Source organism: Berghia stephanieae, chromosome 5, assembly GCF_034508935.2.
Source record: "Berghia stephanieae isolate SIO BIC M18660-M18661 chromosome 5, UCSD_Bste_1.3, whole genome shotgun sequence".
NCBI lineage: Eukaryota > Metazoa > Mollusca > Gastropoda > Nudibranchia > Aeolidiidae > Berghia > Berghia stephanieae.
This window is the reverse complement of record NC_088364.1, coordinates 80,131,797-80,152,710: the sequence shown is the minus strand read 5'-3', so window position 1 is coordinate 80,152,710 and position 20,914 is coordinate 80,131,797. Positions and strand designations below refer to the sequence as shown.

The window sequence follows — 20,914 nt, the reverse complement described above, 5'->3', positions numbered from 1 at the left end:
CATAAAGACAGAAACAACTATGAAAACAACTATAGGGGGGAATAGACTACACAACAACTAACTTCCTGTACATTATGGGAGGTCAAAAAACCCCACCAAGGCGTATGACGTCTTTAAAAGCGCTTTGCCCATATCAAGTGAATACTGCGTGATAAAAAGTTCATGTTTATTTTTTCCTCTGTCCGTTTGATGCTTCAGAAACCAGACAACCTCTTGCTCCATGGAGCCGAAAGCTCTAAAAGGTCTGCTACTAATGTCATGAAGTAGGACTTATTGCGATTAAGACTTAACAACAAAAAAATAGATTCGTAAACATTTGATTGTATCTGAGAATTTACTCTGATGTTGCTACAAACATTGACAGAAGTCCTGCTAACCAGACCTCCAAAGTGGCTGGCACGAATACACATGCTCACGGCTCTGTGACCACGTATCCCAAAACAATGGCCATTTCAAATGGGATTTGTCTGATACTAACAGTCCAACCTTACGCCTGAGCTCCGCCTCGCAAAACACGGAGACAAAAGGAAGACTTTTCAAATCAGCCCTGATCCCTTCACATACAGCTCTAAATGCAATTAGGCCCGACAAACCAGCACGGATCACAAACGGGTTTGGATAATGCCGAATGACAAGCGCTTGCCCCTTTATGAAGTAAGCGTTGTACATGTATGTAGATGTGTTTATATTATTTTGCTTGCTTTTGATTGGTTTGGGGGGGGGGGGGGGGGTGAATGGCCATGCCGGACAGAAATATGCAGTGATCTTTTGTTTTGTTGAATTGCGGGATCTGTGGCTTAGCTGTGCAATGTCTCGCCATGTTACAAAAATCAAGCGAAGCTAATCGTGGCCAGTGCCCGATTGGGGGATAGAGATAGCAACATCATTTTTAAAAAAACACCGTTGGCTCCTTATGTAAGGAATTTTACACACACTTATCCAACTCAACTCATATGTAAATGAGTGGATGTAATAGACAATGACGAATATTTTAACACACAAATTGTACAATAAGTGCACCTCATAGACGACTTATACTGTATCAAATGGAAATATGGTTCCATGTGTTCTGCTGGGGGAAGAAATGAAACGCAGGATGGTAAACTAGTGGGAATTGAATGTGCTATCTAACATAGTTGAGATACTGGTGCCTTTCAAGCGGCTCTGTGACAAATTTCAATGGTTTCGTTCACATTTGATCATGAAACATGAAGTCAAAGTACCATTATTGGGTTCGTGGATAGCTCATACGGTAGAGTCACGCTCTCACCGGCCAGGCGGAGTTGTCGTACCAATAAGGTCTCGGGTTCAAACCCCATCAACTGCCGAAAAAAATTGTATTCTCTATTGTCTTCTGGCACTTTTCTATTCACTTCATCTCTTGCCATTATTGGATGCTGTTATTATTACAGATCTTAACCCACCATATAACTGATCAACTTGCCATGGATACGTTGCAAAGCCTAATATAATTCATACCAAAAACAAATCATCCCTGAAACCTGAGTGTTTATATAGCGCAATGTCCACTAAATGTGATTAAATGACTTTTCATGGGGTTTCAAGCCAACAGCAAACACGTAATATGTAGGACGAGACATGACGCCTGTAAAACGATGTTGCAGTAGTTTGTTTTTTTTCAATAAGAATATTGCTGTCACAGGTCAGGTGTTTATTTTATACCTGAGTGCAGCGAGAGAATGTGAGTGGAAAGCCTTTTTTAAAGACTCGGTTTGCCCCGCCATAGCAGGACCTGAACCAGTGACCTACTACAGAGCCAACGGCAAGAGTCATACCACAAGATCACAAACCCGCCCAAACTCCACAGGATAAAGCCAAAACAAAAGATAAACAATGAAATAGGTACCTCCGCACTTTGACAAATTGGCATTTAAACGTCATAATAACTCTTTGGATGTTGAGAAATGAGGAAAAGCAATTCTCCTAGCTTACCTGGCGGATAAAGATGATCCTTGAGGTTCACAGAGCTTTTTGATCCAAACAGCACACTTCTGTCGATCTGTCAGGGTGAAGAAGTATTTACGAGATAATTATTAGAATTTTAAAAAGCTTGGGATTTATAATAAAACAAAAACAAAAACAAAATAGAAAAACCAAACACAGATTCTGTACATAGAAAAAGTACAAATAACGGTTGTCTAATTTTCAGTTCAAACGATTGAAAGAACGATATTCATTTCAGAAATTGAAATAAGCAAATTACATTTTCCTTCAATTAATCTCATGGGGATCGTTGTCTTTAGGGTCTATCTCAAAGGATCCCCCCCCCCCCTCCCCCCAAAAAAATGATTTTAAAAAAAAATTAAAAAAACAAACAAACAGTCCAAACACCTCCTAAAAATACGAGCTAGCCACAGAACAGTGCTGTAAAATGAGTTTGGGCTAGATGAACGCAGAAGGAACCAAACGCCCGGTGTCGAATACAGTACCTCCATGTTACGATGGCCTTATCTCTGTGTCAGACTGCCCGCTTATTAAACGAATTTGGTGGACGTAGTATTAGTAGTATAATGCAACTATCCACTGTTCTACCGCTTGATCAATAGAACCAACACAGAAAATTATGTGTAAACTTAAATATCTACCATATGATGAGAAAATCGTGTGATAATTAATCACCCATTTGGCGGTATGAAAACAATAACAATGATTAGAGAAAGGTCGATTTCATTCACGTTATTGTTTATAAACAACCAACTATGTTTGTCCGAACACGTGTGAAGATGTGTCACAAATTCTGTGTTTTGATTGGTCAAACATCTACTGGTTAATTGTATTCAGGTCCATTTAATCTGTTTTGATTATATTTGAATAGTGCCCCTGGGTCTATCTTCTATCTACATATTTAAATTTCATTAGCAATGTCCACTAGATACATTATTCAAAGCATTGCACGGTGTCTTCTACGGCCAGTGATCGTGCTCCCTTGTTTACAATCAGTAAAATTATTTAAACGCACATCAAGAACTCTGAACGGGGCGAAATTTAATAACTCAAGCATTAAAAATACTCAGCGCCCGATAATAATAATAATAATATAATTTATGGTGAGATCGCTCATAGACTCGTCTTGTCGCCAATACAAAGTCTTGCAATGCTTCCGTTTCTAATTACCGTGGTATCAATATCACAATTTGTCCATTTATTTCCATTAAGTGGCGGGACAAAGCCGGGGGATTGTACGGAAACACAGAGTGGATGATAAAGACACGGCTCTCCACCGACACAGGCGTGAGAGTATTTGTAGACAGGAATCCGAGATCACAGAACTTCATTCAACAAGTTTGATTAAATACGGGCATGGGGATACTTTGAAAATATCCATGTTGTAGCCACTTTCACCATTGTTTGGCTGGCTAGTGTCGATCCCTGGGCGATAACGTTTGGCGTTTGTGGAAGTGAAAAATTGGGTGGAAGATTGGACAAAAGTGACGTGTAGGACTTATTTACGAGTTTGATAAAATGAATTGTTATAGGTTCATTGTTGTATTGGGAATATTCTCAAACCAACGTGAAAAGTTGTCCATTACAACAATGTTAAACCAAGTCCAGAATTGCGTCCGGTTATCAGACCTGCATAAAAGTGCATACAGTACAGAAGAGATATAAATGTATCCTCTCATAATGCTGACTGTAATTCAATATACATATTTATATAATACCATATAAGATTTGCTATAATCTGATACATAGTAAACAATTTCCAAGAACGGAGACATGAACATTAGTAATTGAAACAATAATAGTCACTCAGTTATAAGGCCCATGGAGCCGGAGTTTAACCCAGTTTCCATAGCGCAAAAAGACAATAGCAATTGCTTGTTAACCTTTGAATATGACTCTAGTCTATCGCAAAGTAATTTCCGCCAGATTTAATAGACCCAGCTACCCAATCACTGCCGTGTGAACAGGAGTGAGAAACAATCTCGACTTCACCTGTAACCGATGCCGCCCTTTTGCGTGTGAAGCGAATACTCTACCAACTGAGTTATCTGGACCCCCAACTGACAATATTATGACCATAATATTGTTACTTATAATAAGCGGGATTGGCCGTGTAATCGCAAGGTCACTCATTCGTAATAATTATAAGTAGTCGGAGCACCATGACTTAATTGCCTCTTTATTGCCTAATCATTGGATAGCAAATTTTGAATAAGATGTAGGTAGGTAGGTAGGCATCCTTCCGTCTCAAGAGACGATGGTTTGCGCCCTGTATGGCTTTAGTCTCATCAGTCCTGTTGAGAGCAACGACGGGTGTGACTCAGCAGACCAATCCTTGCATGGCAGTCTCTACCGCAGTTGTTGCACACGTAGTTTGACTGAATAAGATGTAGTGTTTTATTAACCACATAGCTAAATGATACCGATGCAATGAAATATAGGGTGATAGTGGATAACTTGGGCTTTTATATAGGGCTATATCAACAAACGTGCTCATAGCGCTTTACAAAGGGTCCCTGACCAACAGCAACACGTAACATGTAGAACGAGACATGACGCCTGTTATGCGATATTCCATTTTTTTCCGACACCGACAACACTGAACGGCCGGGTACTCATTTTGCACCTGAGCACGGTGAGAGAATGTGAGTAAAGATCCTTTTCCAAGGACTCAACTATGCGCCGGGCAAGGCTCGAATCCAAGAACTTCCGATTCGAACACATGCCGATAAGAGTCTGGAAGTAAATCTTGAAATAATCTAGGTCCTAACAAGACAAGACATTATCCATATATAAGACAAAAAGCTTACCGGCTTTATGAGGTAATTTAAGGACGTGAGGTTTCATGTCAGCAAGATGTTTGTCAAACTCCCTGTCCATTTGGAAGCCATGATGACTGTCGCTGTCCATCCCGGCGAGGTTGGTGACGTCACTTCCAGGCGTCTCTATGACGTCTGATGAAACGTCCTCAGTCGAATCTGACGGGATTTCTTGGCTCTCACTTTTTGATGCAGGGTGAATTGGGATAAAAGCTGAAATCAACTCTGGAGAATTACAAGGGAGTTCCAAATTTTTGGTTGGGAGGATATGAGGTTTAGAAATGAAAGGGGGCGATTGAATGTCTTTACATTTGTCATCTTTGATATCTTTACTAGCGTTTAAATGTTGGTGATCGGATTTGTGTGACTGTAAATCGTGAGAACCGATGGAGTTTGAGTCATTGTTATTTTTCATGTAAGATTCAGTGTGTTGATTAATGTCTACTTCACAGTTTTTACTACTTTCGTATTTGGAATTGTGCACGTCTAATTTTTGTTCTTTGTCATTCTTTTGAACACCACAAGTTTGAATGTAGGAATTCGTAGTGCTGCCATTGCTTTGGATTGTTTCAACTTCATCATTTAAATTCCCAAAGCAACTCTGAGACGTGCCATGGGAGTTGACGGATTCATTGACCGACGATGAACGGAAAGTTTCTTCGCCGTTGTTGGGTGAAACTGCAGGCACATTTACACTTACACCAGTATTAAGAGTTTCCAAATCCTCGCAACATGATGGGTTTTGGACAGAAGGATTCAATGAATTGTTCGACAGAAAGCGAATCATTTGTGTAAATGGGTGATCAGGATTCGCTTGTTGGTTACTAGAGATGGTTTGGTGGAAAGACGTCTCAATGTTTTGAACACCTGGCAGAACCAAAGGGAGTGGCTGCGAAAGACATTTCATCGGTTTTGTTGTTTCTTGTGGTAATAATATAACATTGTCTTCTAAAATTATTCTTTTAGATTTTCCCTTAGAGGTTTTTCTAAATGATGATGCTGGACTGACAATGCTCTCGTTTGATTTAGCTGACATTGTGTTATAGCTGTCTCTTTTAGACACGACACTTAGTCTATCCATTGCTCTCAACCCCTCAGAAACTTTGTGGTTTGGACGATGCTCGACTTTTTTCCCCTCAACCGCATTATGTTTGGACACCTGATCACTTCCAGAATCCAAACTAACCATCTCCAGTTTCAAATCTGTTATATTTCCCGTGGTAAAACGTTCAGAAGTAAAAAGCTTACTCCTATTTTCGATCTCATCGCGAACAGCAATCCTGTTGGATTTCATTTGTTGTTTTAAACCCCGAGCCAAGTCGTGCAAGTCGTGTTTGACGTCTTTTAATTGCTGAGTCGAAAGTCTACTTTCGAAATGGTCGAGCATATGGAGTAATCGTTGGTGCTCATTATCCTTCAATCCATTTTTCTTTTTCTTTTTAGCACCGTTATGACCATGTATATTTTTGAATAATTTCAATGTTTGAAAAAGAGCAAGTGCAGAGGGCTCCGAAAGCGAAGTTTCATTGTAAGATGGCTTCGAACCGCTTGACGCTGTAATGCTTTTAGTCGATCTAACAATGCTTCTGGTTGAATGTGACACTGAACTTCCACTTGAGTTGACAACAGGAAATAATTTACTAATACCATTTTTATTTTCTAACAAAGAATTACATTTTGTTATTTCTAATAAAATCCCGGACATCTTTGATTCCAAACCTTCTCTTTTTTGCACTGATTCGACAAGTTTTTCTAGTTTATGAATCATATACTGGTAATCTTTTTCAGAAAGGGAATGGCTTTTCGAGTTAGACGTACTGACTGTCCGACCACTCCTTGAATCAGAATTACGCAATGTCATATCTTCACTGAACGTTGAAGATCTGTATGACGAATCGTCTGCGGATGAGGAGGACTTGTGAGAAGCCATATGATTAGGTCTTCGAGAGCTTCTGTGTTTCCTGTGCGTGGAATGAGACTTATTCACTGTTGATTCGTTTTGAGTTGCAGGAATATGAATGGTAGGGTGGACATGAATATCAATATTGCTTGGAGGAACACCATGACGACAGACGTGAGAATCAGATTCGCTTGTCCCAGGACGGTCGGTCTGAGACATGGTTTCTTGAGAACTTTGACAAGAATTGTTAGATCTGTCAAAATGATGGACTGCAACATTACTAATGTCTATTTCACGAGTGTTTTTATCCGAAGTAAAAATATCGCTTCCTTCCTGTTTATCGTATTTGGTTGTATCGCATTTGTTTCCATCATTATTTAATTCACATGGGGTTTCAGATTCTGACTCTCCTCGCTGGTTCGAGTTTTTGACACTTGAATCTGATTGTGACAATTCGTCAGAACCGCCAGTCAGTGAGTTTACATCCACTTTTTCAGATTGTTTGGGAGACGTTCCTTGGTGTTGAGACGAAACACTAGTTAAAATATCTGCTAAGGGTGCATTCACCGCCGTTCCATTGCCTTCTGAAATTATAGATGAGGGAGGTTGGTCTAAAGAATAAACGGTATTCGAGTGATTCCGAATCGCCTGTGTCGTCTGCATTGTCGTGTTAGAAACATTAGCAGACTGTTTGGAGGCAACTAAAGAATCGGAGCTTAACACATCAACTGGTTGTGTATCTGTAATTTCGACCTCATGAAAATTACCAATATTGTTCTTTGTAACGCCATTTTGAAGGGAAATATTACGTTGGTTTACATTTTTATCAGTTTCTAAATTCGCTATGTTATTTAAGCCCAGGTCCATTTGGTTTCTTAAGAGATAATTATCGTTTTGATAACCGATGGGTTGAACATTTGGTTTGTTTTTAGCATCCAATAGGTTGAAATTATCGGGCGGATTTTGGTTCGATGGAGTAGTCTCCTGACCATCAGTGTTATAAATATAATAAGGGGGCGGTGCAAAGAGAGGTGAGTGCAAACGCATCACACCACCAGTAGCCAGGCCTATTGGCTCATTGAAATGACTAGATTGGTAATTACTTTGTTCAGAAATGGCAATCAAAGGACGAAAGAAATAATTACTTTGGTGAGGTAAGACTGTTGGAGTTGCCAAAACACCAAATGCATAGGAAGAAGGTGTAACTTGTGCTGCTGAGGGTATCGTAACAATTGGCATTTGCGTAGGTGACGAATGATGATATGGAAGAGGGTTATCTGTATGATAATTTAAAACATAATTTGCGTCTGGTAAAATGTGAGTCTTTATCGGTGACAAACAAACAGTTGGGGATGGGTTGTGATTTATTAAGATTTTTCCGGTATCGGAATTGGGTGTCATCGACGGGACGTAAGCAGGACTCTGCATCATCGCAGCCGTTCCATTAGGTGGGATAACATGGACTGGAATAGAATGGGGAACATCAGCCATTGCAGATGATGTAAATGGCTTTGAGAAATTTGAATAAAATGAATCGCTAAATTCATGCCCATCAGAGTTGTTGGAATACGGAATATAGGGCGTATTCTTTAAATTTCTACCGTCAGGCTCATTTGCGTAAGTAATCGTGGGAGATGACACTTTTATTGCCGGTTCCGCTGCGACTTTGTCGATATTTTCAGTCGGGGTAATGGACTGAGGCCGATTATTTGTTAAACCAATGAAAGAAACAGGTGAATGTTTGTCTTGCACTTCATTAATGTGTGTGGGTGTGTATGAAATGGATGTGATAGAAGATGGAGAGGAAGCAGAATCATCACAATGGGACGAAAAACTTTGTGGTATGGAGACTGCAACAGACGCAGGAAAATAAGACACTACAACTTCAGTGCCGTTCTTTATAGTTGGAGTTGAGACTGATGGCAATGGCATTGCCACCTCATAGGTGGTTTCTAATGTATCGATTGCACAATTTCCGTGTCCTATTTCGGTGGATATAGAATTCGGCATAACATCAGATGACACAGAGATCTCGTCTCCATGTATTCCATTACATAGTTCCATCACGTTTGATTCACTCACAAAGGCTCGTTCAAACTTTTCTCCGTCTGTTCGAACGTCTTCCAATACGGGATTAACACACATTGTACCAAGTGCATCTCTATTGCACTTTGAACTGCAGTCTTTTGTTAATTGTTCTTCTTTTAAATCTCCCAGTATTTTCTCTCTCTTATGATTCGTAAGAAGAGATATAAGCAAAAGATTTAGATCGTCGCTAATATTGAGTGTAGTAGAAGAGTTGATACCAGTCTTATTCATACTGTCTATGCTGTCAGCTGCAACAGAACTTGATTTTCCAGAAGTAGATTTTATTTTTTCTCCTGTATCCAATTCATTTTCAAAAGCTGACAGTGGATTCTGAGATTCCGACGATGGCATTACAACTCTATTATCTGTGTGGACATTAGAACCGCTGTCATTGTCAGTCACTACGGGGGAATCGCTACATAGTTTGTTTGAGGGTGACGCCACATCTTGTTGACGCACATCACTGACAAATGAATAAGTTGGGTTTATATTATTATTTATATCTTCCTTACTTTCGCATGGCACAGGTGTAATGTGAGTTTTGTTGTCAACAGTATGAAACATATTTAATCCATCGCCAGTCTTGTTGGTTTTCAAATTTAGATCAGAATTCTTCAATGTTACATTTGAGATGTCATGCTCCGAGTTAGGCAAATTTCCTACACCATCGACACTACCATCACATATCTTAACACTGTTGTGGTCATTGAAATTTGAATCATACCTAAAAATAGTCTCTTTGTCAATATTGTTCCCATTGTTCAGAGATTTGGTTACAGAATGCTTATCTCCTTGAGTATTAATCTTGGATAATTCCAAATTATCATCACTACCTGCTCTTAAGAGAAAAGTCACTTTCTTATCAAGGTTTCTTGGCGACGATGACAAACAATCAATCTTTCCAGAATCCGAACTAGTCTTCAAGGCACGGGAAGATGTTTTGAGAATGGAAGTCGGGGACAAAACGCTACCACGAGTAAAATCAGGACTTATCGCCGAATCTCCGCTACTGAAAGAATCGATCCGCAGCCTTGCCGACGAGTCATCCTCAGAACCAAGTGACAAGTCGTGGAATTCATTTTTAGCAGATCTGCAACTCGATGAGAGATTGCTGTCACTCTTGGATCGTGACGATCCCAGTCGATCCCCAGGCCAAGTGCCGATGTTATGTTTACCCAACTGACGACGGGTCCGAACGTTCCTGTCCTGGAGGGTCTGGGCCAGTTTGGCCAGTTCCTCGTGCTTTTTAGACCAGATAGACATCTTTTTACAGACTCACCCAAACGACAACTTAACCAAACATTTTATGAAATAACGTGATGAGTTCCATAGTAATCCAGGTTGAATGAATGTCCTTTCAGTGAAGTTCTCCATTTGAATTTGAAAAATTTCATTCAATCAGCTTGCCAGTTAGTGTTATATCGTATATGGCTGCATTTTTTAAACAAAAAAAAAATCTTAATTAAAACCTAAGCACTAAGATTTTACACTATCATGTCATTACCATCCTGCGATATTCGATGTTATAAATTATTATGATAACGGATTTTTTAAAAATGAATGAGATTGAAAAGACACTTATGCGATTTTCTCCAAATACGACCATATTAGAATGAGAAATAATCACATTTCTAATACAACTACGGGACATTCTTCAGCTTTTGTTCCTATTACGAGAAGTATATAACGAGTCGACAAAGTCAATATATATACAAAACTCACAAACCAGACCAATCGTTGTGAATTACCCGTGGTGTGCGTGCATGCACATACCGAGACGGATTATAAACTCCTTTCACAGTCATAGACTATGGGATCGGTTTCATTCCGCCCATTACTAGCGACGAGATAATATGTGAAAACGACCAATAACTGTAATACTATGACATGGAACATCTTGTACGTGCTAAAAATTTTTTAAGAAATCAATTTCGTAGATACAACCAGGAAAGCTCTCGACACACAACTCAAAGAACTGAGTAGCTATGTTTATATAGAAATTATTTGTTGTATTTTTGTTTTGTTTTTTTCTTTTACAACAATTTAAAAAGAAAAATGTAAACAGTAAATTGGATGCTACTAACTGTTTTCTCTCTTCAACTTCAATTAATATTTAAAAGTAATAGATGGATAGTCTTTAAAAAAATAATCTAAAGGCCGATTGTAAAAAAAAACCAAAAACATCCAACTCCCCCCCCCCCCCCCCCCCCCCAAAAAAAAAAAAAAAACCAAACAAACAAAAAACACGGAAAACAATGTGATATATCTAGCACTGTTTAAGATGTTTGGTAAATCAAACACAAGTCAATGCCAGGACCAATAGTTGGGTTCACCAACGAAAGAAAACTCCGATCGTTCGAATGAGTAGACCTAAGTAATTGTGATGACATTTTGACGTCGGTATATTATTCCCGATCGATTCACCACCAGTTAACGTTTTGACGGTTTGCTGAAAGACTTGTCAATGGGCTAACGAGCTAACGAGTTGTCCGTGCAGATTACAGTTAAGAGAGTTAAATGCGTGGCTTTTCATGGACCAATGACCAGTAGCTAAAACCATTAACCTCTCACAAACTTAATTGGATAACATGTACACAAGGCCAAGTAGAAAGTGAAGTGCCATCGGTAGCAGACTGACCAAAGGGAGTATTAATCCCTCCCTTCTTTTAAAATGAACACCTTTCAGGTAACTGTACTGTTAATGTATTCGGAAGAACTTTTACGGCTGCTATTTTGAAATTGAAGATATGTTAGAAGGGATTAACAAAGGTGTTGATGGATTTCTTTCCCCCTAAAGGAAACTGACCTATTTCAATAAAGGCATAATATCAGTTGGATGTTGGAATTTGTCAAAGCTAGAACTAAATATCCCATTGCGATGTAAAAAGGTGTAAATTGAGAGCGGGGTGTTTATTGTTTATCAAAAAAAAAAAAAACCCACCCGGAATCGACTCAAAGGTCGTCCCTCCTTATATAAAGATATGGAATATAATGTTGATACTACTTGACGGCAAAAAAAAATATGGAATAATAATATAATGATGAGAACACTAAATGTGATGTCAAAACAAAATCTATAAACTAGTACCATATCTATAAATACTAAATTTAGCGCATTTGTCACAAAGAAGATTGGTAAACAATTTGTTTCCATGCATACCAATTGACTTTTTTTGTTTTTTGAGATATCACGCGCACCTTTAAGACGACTGCAATACGAGAATAATATAGAACGAAAATGACGTCATCGGAATAAATTATAAAGTGGAGTAAAACAACATTGGTACTTGATACCAATTCATAAATGAATCCCCTCAACGTGAAATAACCATGACGAAGAAACTCCACGGAGAGGTAAATAAAAAATTATTGAGTCCACACCATAGCATCTACATTTTTTTTTGAAATACCCGTACGGCTTTTAATATCGTTTTAACACATCATATGTAAATCGTGTGAATTCTGGAAAAATCGTGAAGCTTTGCCTTTTGTCCTTGCGCAGTCCTTCAAAAGTATGAACCCATTTTTAAATTATTAATTTACTTCATTTTTATTCTAACCAATCGAAATAGAGGTAATCTGACATCCATTTATTTATACAGTTTAAAACGAACCATTTAAAACGTTTTTAATATGTCTTAAATGTCAAAAGAAAGTTGTGAAAACATACAAAATTGAAATTGATGTAAGCTAACTTATGTCTCATTTATGAGTTTGTCACCCGTTGTTCTAGGGATTGGAACCAGGAACCTATTCTCGGATGTTACAAGTATTGAATATAAATGTATAGTCGTATGCAAATTAGAAACGAAATACGAATTTTAAAATACTCTACCAACTTCAGCAAAGTACAAAATTAACTTCCGAATGGATTGCTATTGAGGGAAGTTCTGCTTTGATTCCTGGTTCTTTCGATGTCCGTCCTTGACTGCCGCCATAATTTCTAATTATAGAAACAGAAACCGTCGCAAATAATAAGATCTGACGCTGCACTATTGAGTGTTGAATAAAGAGCCCCACTCGTGAGTCTTGTTGAGCGGAAGGGGAGGCAAGAAATTAAATTTATTCGAATCGTATATTAAAACTTCTACCACTTAAATCTATTTCATTGCAGTGCAAGATCCCTGGGTTAAATGTGTGTATGTAATACAAAGTTACTTTCCCAAAATTTCAAACTTCGAACGGCGATCACAGCCTATTCATTTGTTAATTGTATAGAGAATATATCGCACGTCTCCTGATATTCATTTAACGTGGGGAGAGGCAATTCACAACACACAATTACCGTCACGGCAAAAGCAGCGAGTTAAAAAGAGGGTATTGACAAGTAACACGAAAATAGCTTGCTTTGGGATTAAAAGTTAATATTCTTGATCGAGGTTTTGAAAGGAAAGTTGTCTTTGTTAATCCCCTATAAACGGTAGAGGATTAAAGAAATTTGACGGGAGAAATGAGCCACTAATAAGTGGCCGTCTATAAAAGAAGCCGCTATCTGGGAGAATTCAGAACAGGGAAAGACGGAGCGGAGCTGGCGCCGGTTTGTTTGTTTCCAGTTTACCTTGTAAGTGTTGATAGTGACCTGTGTTTATTATAAAAGAATACAAAAAATGGCAAGGGTTGGTATGATGTGGGCGGAGGAATAGTGGTTATTGATAACGTACGTCAAAAGTAAATCTCTTATTTATATTTGTATGGGGATGTCGTAGCAACGAAGTGCAGTTAATAAGATAGAAGGTTTTTAGGGGTAAAAACAAAGGTGTTGGAAGAGGGGAAAAGAGAATTAGAGGAGGAAGAGGAGGAAACGAAGAAGAAGAAAAAGAAGAAGAAGAAGAAGAAGAAGAAGAAGAAGAAGAAGAAGAAGAAGAAGAAGAAGAAGAAGAAGAAGAAGAAGAAGAAGAAGAAGAAGAAGAAGAAGAAGAAGAAGAAGGAGGAGGAGGAGGAGGAGGAGGAGGAGGAGAAGGAGGAGGCGGAGCAGGAGGTGGAGAAGGAGGAGGAGGAAAAGGATGATGATGATGATGATGATGATGATGATGAGGAGGAGGAGGAGGAGGAGGAGGAGGGGATAGGAGGAGGAGGGAAGTAAGAATAGGATAAGAAAGAGGAGAAAGAAGACCACTAATAAAATAATTACGTAGAAAATTTATATATGGACAAAACCAATAATTAAAACAAGGCAAAAAAAAGAAATAAAGAGGACCAAACTGTTTAACTCACTCAACCCTAACACCGACTTTATCCGTAGTTTACCCGGGGTACTTTTACCACATGCCTATCTATTACACTTTTTTCTGAGACAAATTATTGTCTATTTTCAAAACTAACGGTCAAATATTTACACGTCAATGGTAGTGGAATAAAAATATCTATTTACAAGCTCATTTTTTATTACATATTTTTTTTCAAATTTTGGAAAGTGGTAAAAATCTCTAGGATTGAGTGAGTTAAGCTGCTTAAAAAATGTGACCTTTCTGTAGTCCTAAATAGCTCCGAGACTCGGAAGCTAACAAAAGAAAGGGAAAGGAAACGGAAGGCTTTCCAAAAAAATTAAGGTTTGAACGGAATATAGACTATAAAGATGGCAACACTATGTAAAGAATGAGAGGGTTCTGGAATTGACAGAAGCAAAAATGAGTGGGTGGTGAGAAGCAGATATGCTTGCGGCTTTGTGGTCTATTGGTATGACACTCGCGTTCGGATCGGAAGGTCCTGGGTTCGAGCCTTGCTCGGCGCATAGTTGAGTCCTTTTAGAAGGCCCTTTACGCACATTCTCTCACCGTACTCAGGTGTAAAATGAGTATCTGGCCGTTAACAGCGTTGCCTCTGTCCGAAAAAGAATTTGCACTATCGCCTAACAGGCGTCATGTCATGTCCTGAATGTTAAATGATGCTGTTGGTCAGGGACCCCTTATAAAGGGCTTTGAGCACGTTAAGTGGACATTGCGATATATAAAATCTCAATTATTTTTTTTTAAGGAAGATGGGAAAAGAACGATTCTATAGTAGCATTGGGATGCACTCCAGCGGAACGAAGGAGAAAGGGAGGTCCAAAACAACACGGATGGTGGAAAAGTAGAGGAACAAAGTTGGATGACACTCCTGGATCTATGGTTCCATGCAATTGATATTGATTTCAGTCTGTATGTTGTAGTTCTTCTTTGCATTTATCAAAGTAATATTGTAGTCTTATAATTTGTAGCAAATGTAGCCAAATGACAAATTGCCATATTTTTGGACTATAAGGATCTATCGTTTGTTATTATTATCATTATTATTATTATTATTATTATTATTATTATTAGTAGTAGTAGTAGTAGTAGTAGTAGTAGTAGTAGTTGTAGTAGTAGTAGTAGTAGTAGTAGTAGTAGTAGTAGTAGTAGTAGTAGTAGTAGAAGTAGTAGTAGTAGTAATAGTAGTAGTAGTAGTACTAGTAGTAGTAGTAGTAGTAGTAGTAGTAGTAGTAGTAGTAGTAGTAGTAGTAGTAGTAGTAGTAGTAGTAGTAGTAGTAACAAAGACTGGACGAAATTGAAGAAAAAATGTCCTAGCACTATGTGCTTCCGAGAGATTAAAAAAAAAAATGCATCAAGCAGCGGTTAGGCCGAGCGAAAAGTACTTCGCGATAGACTAGCGTCTCATTTTAAAAGTTGCAATTTGGCGTTATAGGCCCGATCCCGACCATATGTCTTTTGGGTCTGAATGAAGGACTACTTTGCAATCGAAAATAATATTATATAGATGAAAAGACAGATGAATGGACACTTTAATGCCCCTTTGGTCTAATGGTATAATACTTGGCTTTGGATTTTGAGTATTAAAAACTTGACATTATAAAGAGCAGTGTCCACTAAACGAGCTCAAAGCGTTTTACAAGAGGTCCCCTGCCAACAGCAACACTTAACATGTAGGACTTGACATGACGCTTGTTGGAAGATATTACAATATTTTTCCCGACAGAGACAAGGCCGTTAACGGCCATGTACTAATTCTACACGGGTACGGTGATAGAATGTGAGTAATGAGCCTTTTCCAAGGACTCAACTATGCGCCGCTCAAACCAAAGACCTTATGAAAGTGAGTGCCTCATCGGAAATTATTTTGTCTTTCTCGAATTAAAAAATGTGATTGGGCATCACAACTGTCACGTCACTGCCCCACATTTGAAGTGATGTTGTTGCCTTGGAGCCCCTTGTAAAGCGATTTGAGCATATTTAATGCATATCGTGCAGTAAAAGCTTTCCTTTTATAAAAATAGGTAAAAAAGATTGTGACACTGACAGACGGATAGTAATTAAGACATGCAGATGAATTAATAAAGATAGATCGATCAATAGACAGATAGATAGATAAATAGTTTAGTAGATAGATAGATAGATAGATAGATAGATAGATAGATAGATAGATAGATAGATAGATAGATGGATGGATGGATAGACTAAAAAATATAGATGGATAGATTGAGATAGATAAAAAAGTAGGATGGATATATATATATATATATATATATATATATATATATATATATATATATATATATATATATATTATATATATATATGTGTATATATATGTATATATATATATATATATATATATATATATATATATATATATATATATATATATATATATATATATAGAATGATAGATAGATAGATAGCTGGATAGCTGGATGGATAGACAGACAGATAGATGGATGAATAGATAAATGGATAGATTGATCATATCATAATATAATAGTTGTCGCATGCATGGCAGACAGCCAATTGGATGTTTATAAAGAGTTGTTGATATGCATAGAAATTAACAGCTCTTATCCGTTATTGTCTAGCTACTCGGTTTAATCACCAAACAATGGGCTTCGACAAGAATATTTGTGACCCTTCGCCTCAAAACGGTATTAAGTCGGGTTGGTTAAGATGTAAAAAATTGAATTAATAACCAGAAATATCAGACTTGTGTTGAGTTTGTATGTTTTATTGAAGAGAATGGATACCGTATTTTAGGGTGCTAATGCCAACAATTTATATTTTTGACCAGTTTAAGATTTACTTCGGCTTTTAAGCATCTGGTTCGTTCCGACATAATACCGTTTTGAGACGATGGGTCACATATTTCATTTCTTCCACAATAAAACCATTGAAGCGATTTTTAATAAAGGGCGTGATTTTGGACGTTAAATTTAAATCAATAAATATATCCACTTTATATGTGCTTATGGATTGCCCATTATACAACGTGCAACGTTCGAACCACTGGGTCACCCCTACAACACTCAACACAAAGCTCTATAGTGAGGCTGAGGACCTTAAGCGGACCACAGACTTCATAGCAGATATCGGACTGCAGCCATAGATGTCCATCAGAGGAACGAAGAAGAAGAAGAAGAATATTCGATGTTTTGAGGAATTGGAAAGACAAGGTAATGTCTCAACTCAACGTTAATAATCTTAAATGAAGGTATGATTCCTTTTCTCCTTTAAAATACAATGACTCCGATGGATGTGCCTTCCAAATAGTAGTAGTAGTAGTAGTAGTAGTAGTAGTAGTAGTAGTAGTAGTAGTAGTAGTAGTAGTAGTAGTAGTAGTAGAAGTCGTAGTAGTAGTAGTAGTAGTAATAATAATAATAATAATAATAATAATAATAATAATAATAATAATAATAATAATAATAATAATAATAATATTTAAAATAATAATAGTAATAATAATAATAATAATAATAATAATAATAATAATAATAATAATAATAATAATAATAATAATAATAATAATAATAATAATAATAATAATAATAATAATAATAACGATAACAATAATAATAATAATAATAATAATAATAATAATAATAATAATAATAATAATAATAGTGCACGTCTGTTAAGCACGACTTTTCCCTCTACAAAATGCAGGCTCTGGGCGCAAACATGAGGGAAAGGAGAGGGAAATATGAAAAGGGGTGAGAAAATATTGAAAGCATGGGTTTTTAAATACCATCAAGGGAAGAAGACAAATTACAAACAAATGTCAATCTTTTCTAAAATACCTTTTTTTACGATTTGTGACAAGCCGAACATCGAAAGAACCGGAATACATAACACCTGCCCTTCGAAATATCAATGTGAGGCCCCTTAACTCACTCAATCCTAACACCGACTATATCCGTAGTTTACTCGGCTTACTTTTACCCAATGTCTATTTATTAAATTTTTCTGGACACATTAAAGGCGTAGTATCAAAGATAATATTTTTTAGTTTTTACATGTTAATGATAGTTGAATAAAACTGTCTATGTATATGCTCATTTTTTAAATACATTTTATTTCAATTTTGAAAAGTAGCAAAAATTTCGAGGATTGAATGAGTTGTAAAAAAAAACAAGACAAGACGCCCGCGTTAAAACTTTTCATATTGACGCATCAGCAGCGATTCATATCCCAGGCTAGATATATAAAAAGACCGTCAAATAAATACAATACAGGCGGAATCACATCGTCAAAATATAACCATGTACAAAATATACACTTATCAAAATTATTTTTTTTCCAAGAATCATTCGCGAATGGAATGCGTTGCCACCGGAAAATAACCGACATAGAAAATACAGAAACATTCAACAGAGCACTAATCACGATTCAGGTACGATAGCCGACACATGTATTTAATGTTAGTTTGTTTAGTGATTCAGAAAAGTGAGTGGAGCAGGCACTTATGTTAATAATAACAAAAAATGTAGTGAGTAGGAAAGTGCCAGAAGACAACAGAGAATAAAAACTTCGCAGCGGCGATGGGGGCTCGAACTGTGGGGTTGTGGATAGCTCATACGATAGAGTTATAATTCCCCGGCCAGGCGGAGTTGTTGTACCAGTAAAGGTCGCGGTTCGATCCCCCATCGCCGCCGGAGAGTATTTATTCTCTGTTGTCTTCTGGGATATTCCTACTCACTTCATTTCTTGTTTGTTTCGTGGCGAATTTGTGACTTTTCCAGTGATGGGTTTCATAGTGCCTTTTGCAAAAAATTATGAACGGAAGACCTGAAGACCTAAAGTTGATATAAATTACTTCGTATTTATATCTTTAAAATAAAGAAAATAGCTACAATTTCTAAAAACATGAACTGCCTGTGAACTGACTGTTCACCGTTTACTGATGTTGAGAGAAATGCAGTCCGTATTGCTACTAGAAATATAAATGTTAGAACAATCTAATGAACAATTCCTGAAAAAGGTTGTTAAAATAGCAATGTATCATGAAGTATGTTTTATGATTCATTCTTTATGATTTTACTTCAAAATCAGACTTAAAAAACAAACACCACTTGCCCTTTTAAACACCCGGTTTAACTGACAACCTAATTTCACAGAGTCCGCGAGACAGCAGTATATACATTTGCTAAACTTCCATGAAATACAATTTCACCACAAATCTTAACACAAGATATTTATTCCTGTAAGTTATAATAAGCCTCGCGCAGCTTTACTCATTCAGTGTCCACGCTGTCCCGTTTTGACGTTATTGTGCCCGGTGTCCACTACAAATAATACTGGGCGTGGAACTAAAACACTGCTAGTGCTAGCACCGCGTGAGGCGTAAAAGACCCAATGTCTCGATAACTCGCCACTACATTGGCAATGCCACAACCCGTTTGTAACTGCCCCCTTCCCCTCCAAATTTCAATCGCAGGGTTTACATATTACACTTACTCCAGCCCTTCGATTGGTAATAATCGATTTAAACGGTTCCGTAATGGGGGAGAAGAAGAAAAAAAAAAAGTCTCGCACGGTATATAGGAATATGAATATCGATTTGATATCGCTATCGTAAATTGCTTGGGTTAACTGGAATAACGGAGCACTTATTGATAACGGTAATGCCATTCAAATATCCATCATTTATAGTGCTAGCTTTAACCTTCTCCTTACCAACCATAGGAAAATAATAATAATATTTATAATAATAATAATAATAATAATAATAATAATAATAATAATAATAATAATAATAATAATAATAATAATAATAATAATAATAATAATAATAATAATAATAATAATAGTGCACATTTGTTAATCACATTAATTACGATATAACCAACAATTCTATCATTCTCATTCCTTTTGTTACATCACAACATTTAATGAAAAAAATGTGTTATAGCTGTAAAGAGTTAATACTGTGTTGTAGAGCTCCTTTTGTAGAGCAATATTATGTATAGAATGTCTTTATTGCTTTTCTGTTTGAGTAAGAAAAATCTATTTTTGTGTTGGGTGGGTGTGAATTATTTGGGGAAAATTCTAAAAATAGCTGGTAAGGAGAGAGTTAAAAAGGAGATTTTCACAAATACAGGGTGTCCAAAATGCATTTTCCTGATATCAAAGACTAATTATTCTAATACCGTTATAGATATTTGCATCTGGTTTTCATCGTCTTCTAGGGAACAGTCATACATTTATGCCCATTGGCCATTGACCCATATTAATTACATCACCAAAATCATCATGAACTTAAAAGACACCATTTATCTCTCCTTCTATTTCGGAATAGCGACAGTGCGACAAAAAATCGCTTGGTCGATGGGAGTGTGATCCATCTCTCAATATGTGAATGTGTCTCAGCAAATTTAAATGAAATAGAAGAGAAAAAAAAATCCAATTATTCATCCTATAGGGGAAATTTGTGTCTAGGGTCTATTCTAAGGGAAGACTGGAATAACCCAGGCATCAGCCGTAGTACAGCGCCGCAAACTGAACTAGGGCGAGGTGACATGCTCAAGGCCACACAGCGCAGCGGCGGGTGATCGAACTCGGTACGTTTCGGGTACGAAGCAAAGACCGTACCGTTGAGTCACGATGCCCCAAGATTACCTTATTTCTACCCCACCCCCCTTTCCCAAAATGTTTCCTGTATGGTCTGCCCAACTGGGCTATGAAAGGTTGTTCAGTTACCTTTGACGATTGTGTTTCATGCAATCGCATTACTATACAAAAAGATTGGTGTCGCACTTTTGCCATTTCAAAATAGAAGGAGAGAAAAACGATGTCTTCTAGGTTCAAGTTGATTTACTAAATTTGGTGATGTAATGTGAGTTCATGACAAATAGGCATAAATGTATGGCGTTTCCTAAGAAGATGGTGAAAATCTAATGCAA

The 20,914-nt window shown here is 37.3% G+C and overlaps 1 protein-coding gene across 6 annotated transcripts in view; it reads right to left on the bottom strand.

Annotated features, from left to right (window-relative positions):
• The window catches only part of LOC144973680 (centrosomal protein of 112 kDa-like), a 108,889-nt gene that overhangs the window by 62,683 nt on the left and 25,292 nt on the right, over positions 1-20,914 (bottom strand). For 4 of the 6 annotated variants that reach the window (XM_078916455.1, XM_078916458.1, XM_078916457.1 and 1 more), the window contains exons 3-4: positions 4,776-4,997; positions 1,954-2,020 (exon numbers count right to left, since the gene is read on the bottom strand). In XM_078916455.1, coding sequence (XP_078772581.1) covers positions 1,954-2,020; positions 4,776-4,875 — 167 coding nt within the window. In that variant the 5' untranslated portion in view covers positions 4,876-4,997. Of the gene's footprint in view, positions 1-1,953; positions 2,021-4,775; positions 5,010-20,914 lie in introns of all 6 variants that reach the window. The other 2 variants (XM_078916456.1, XM_078916459.1) reach the window with 1 other exon arrangement.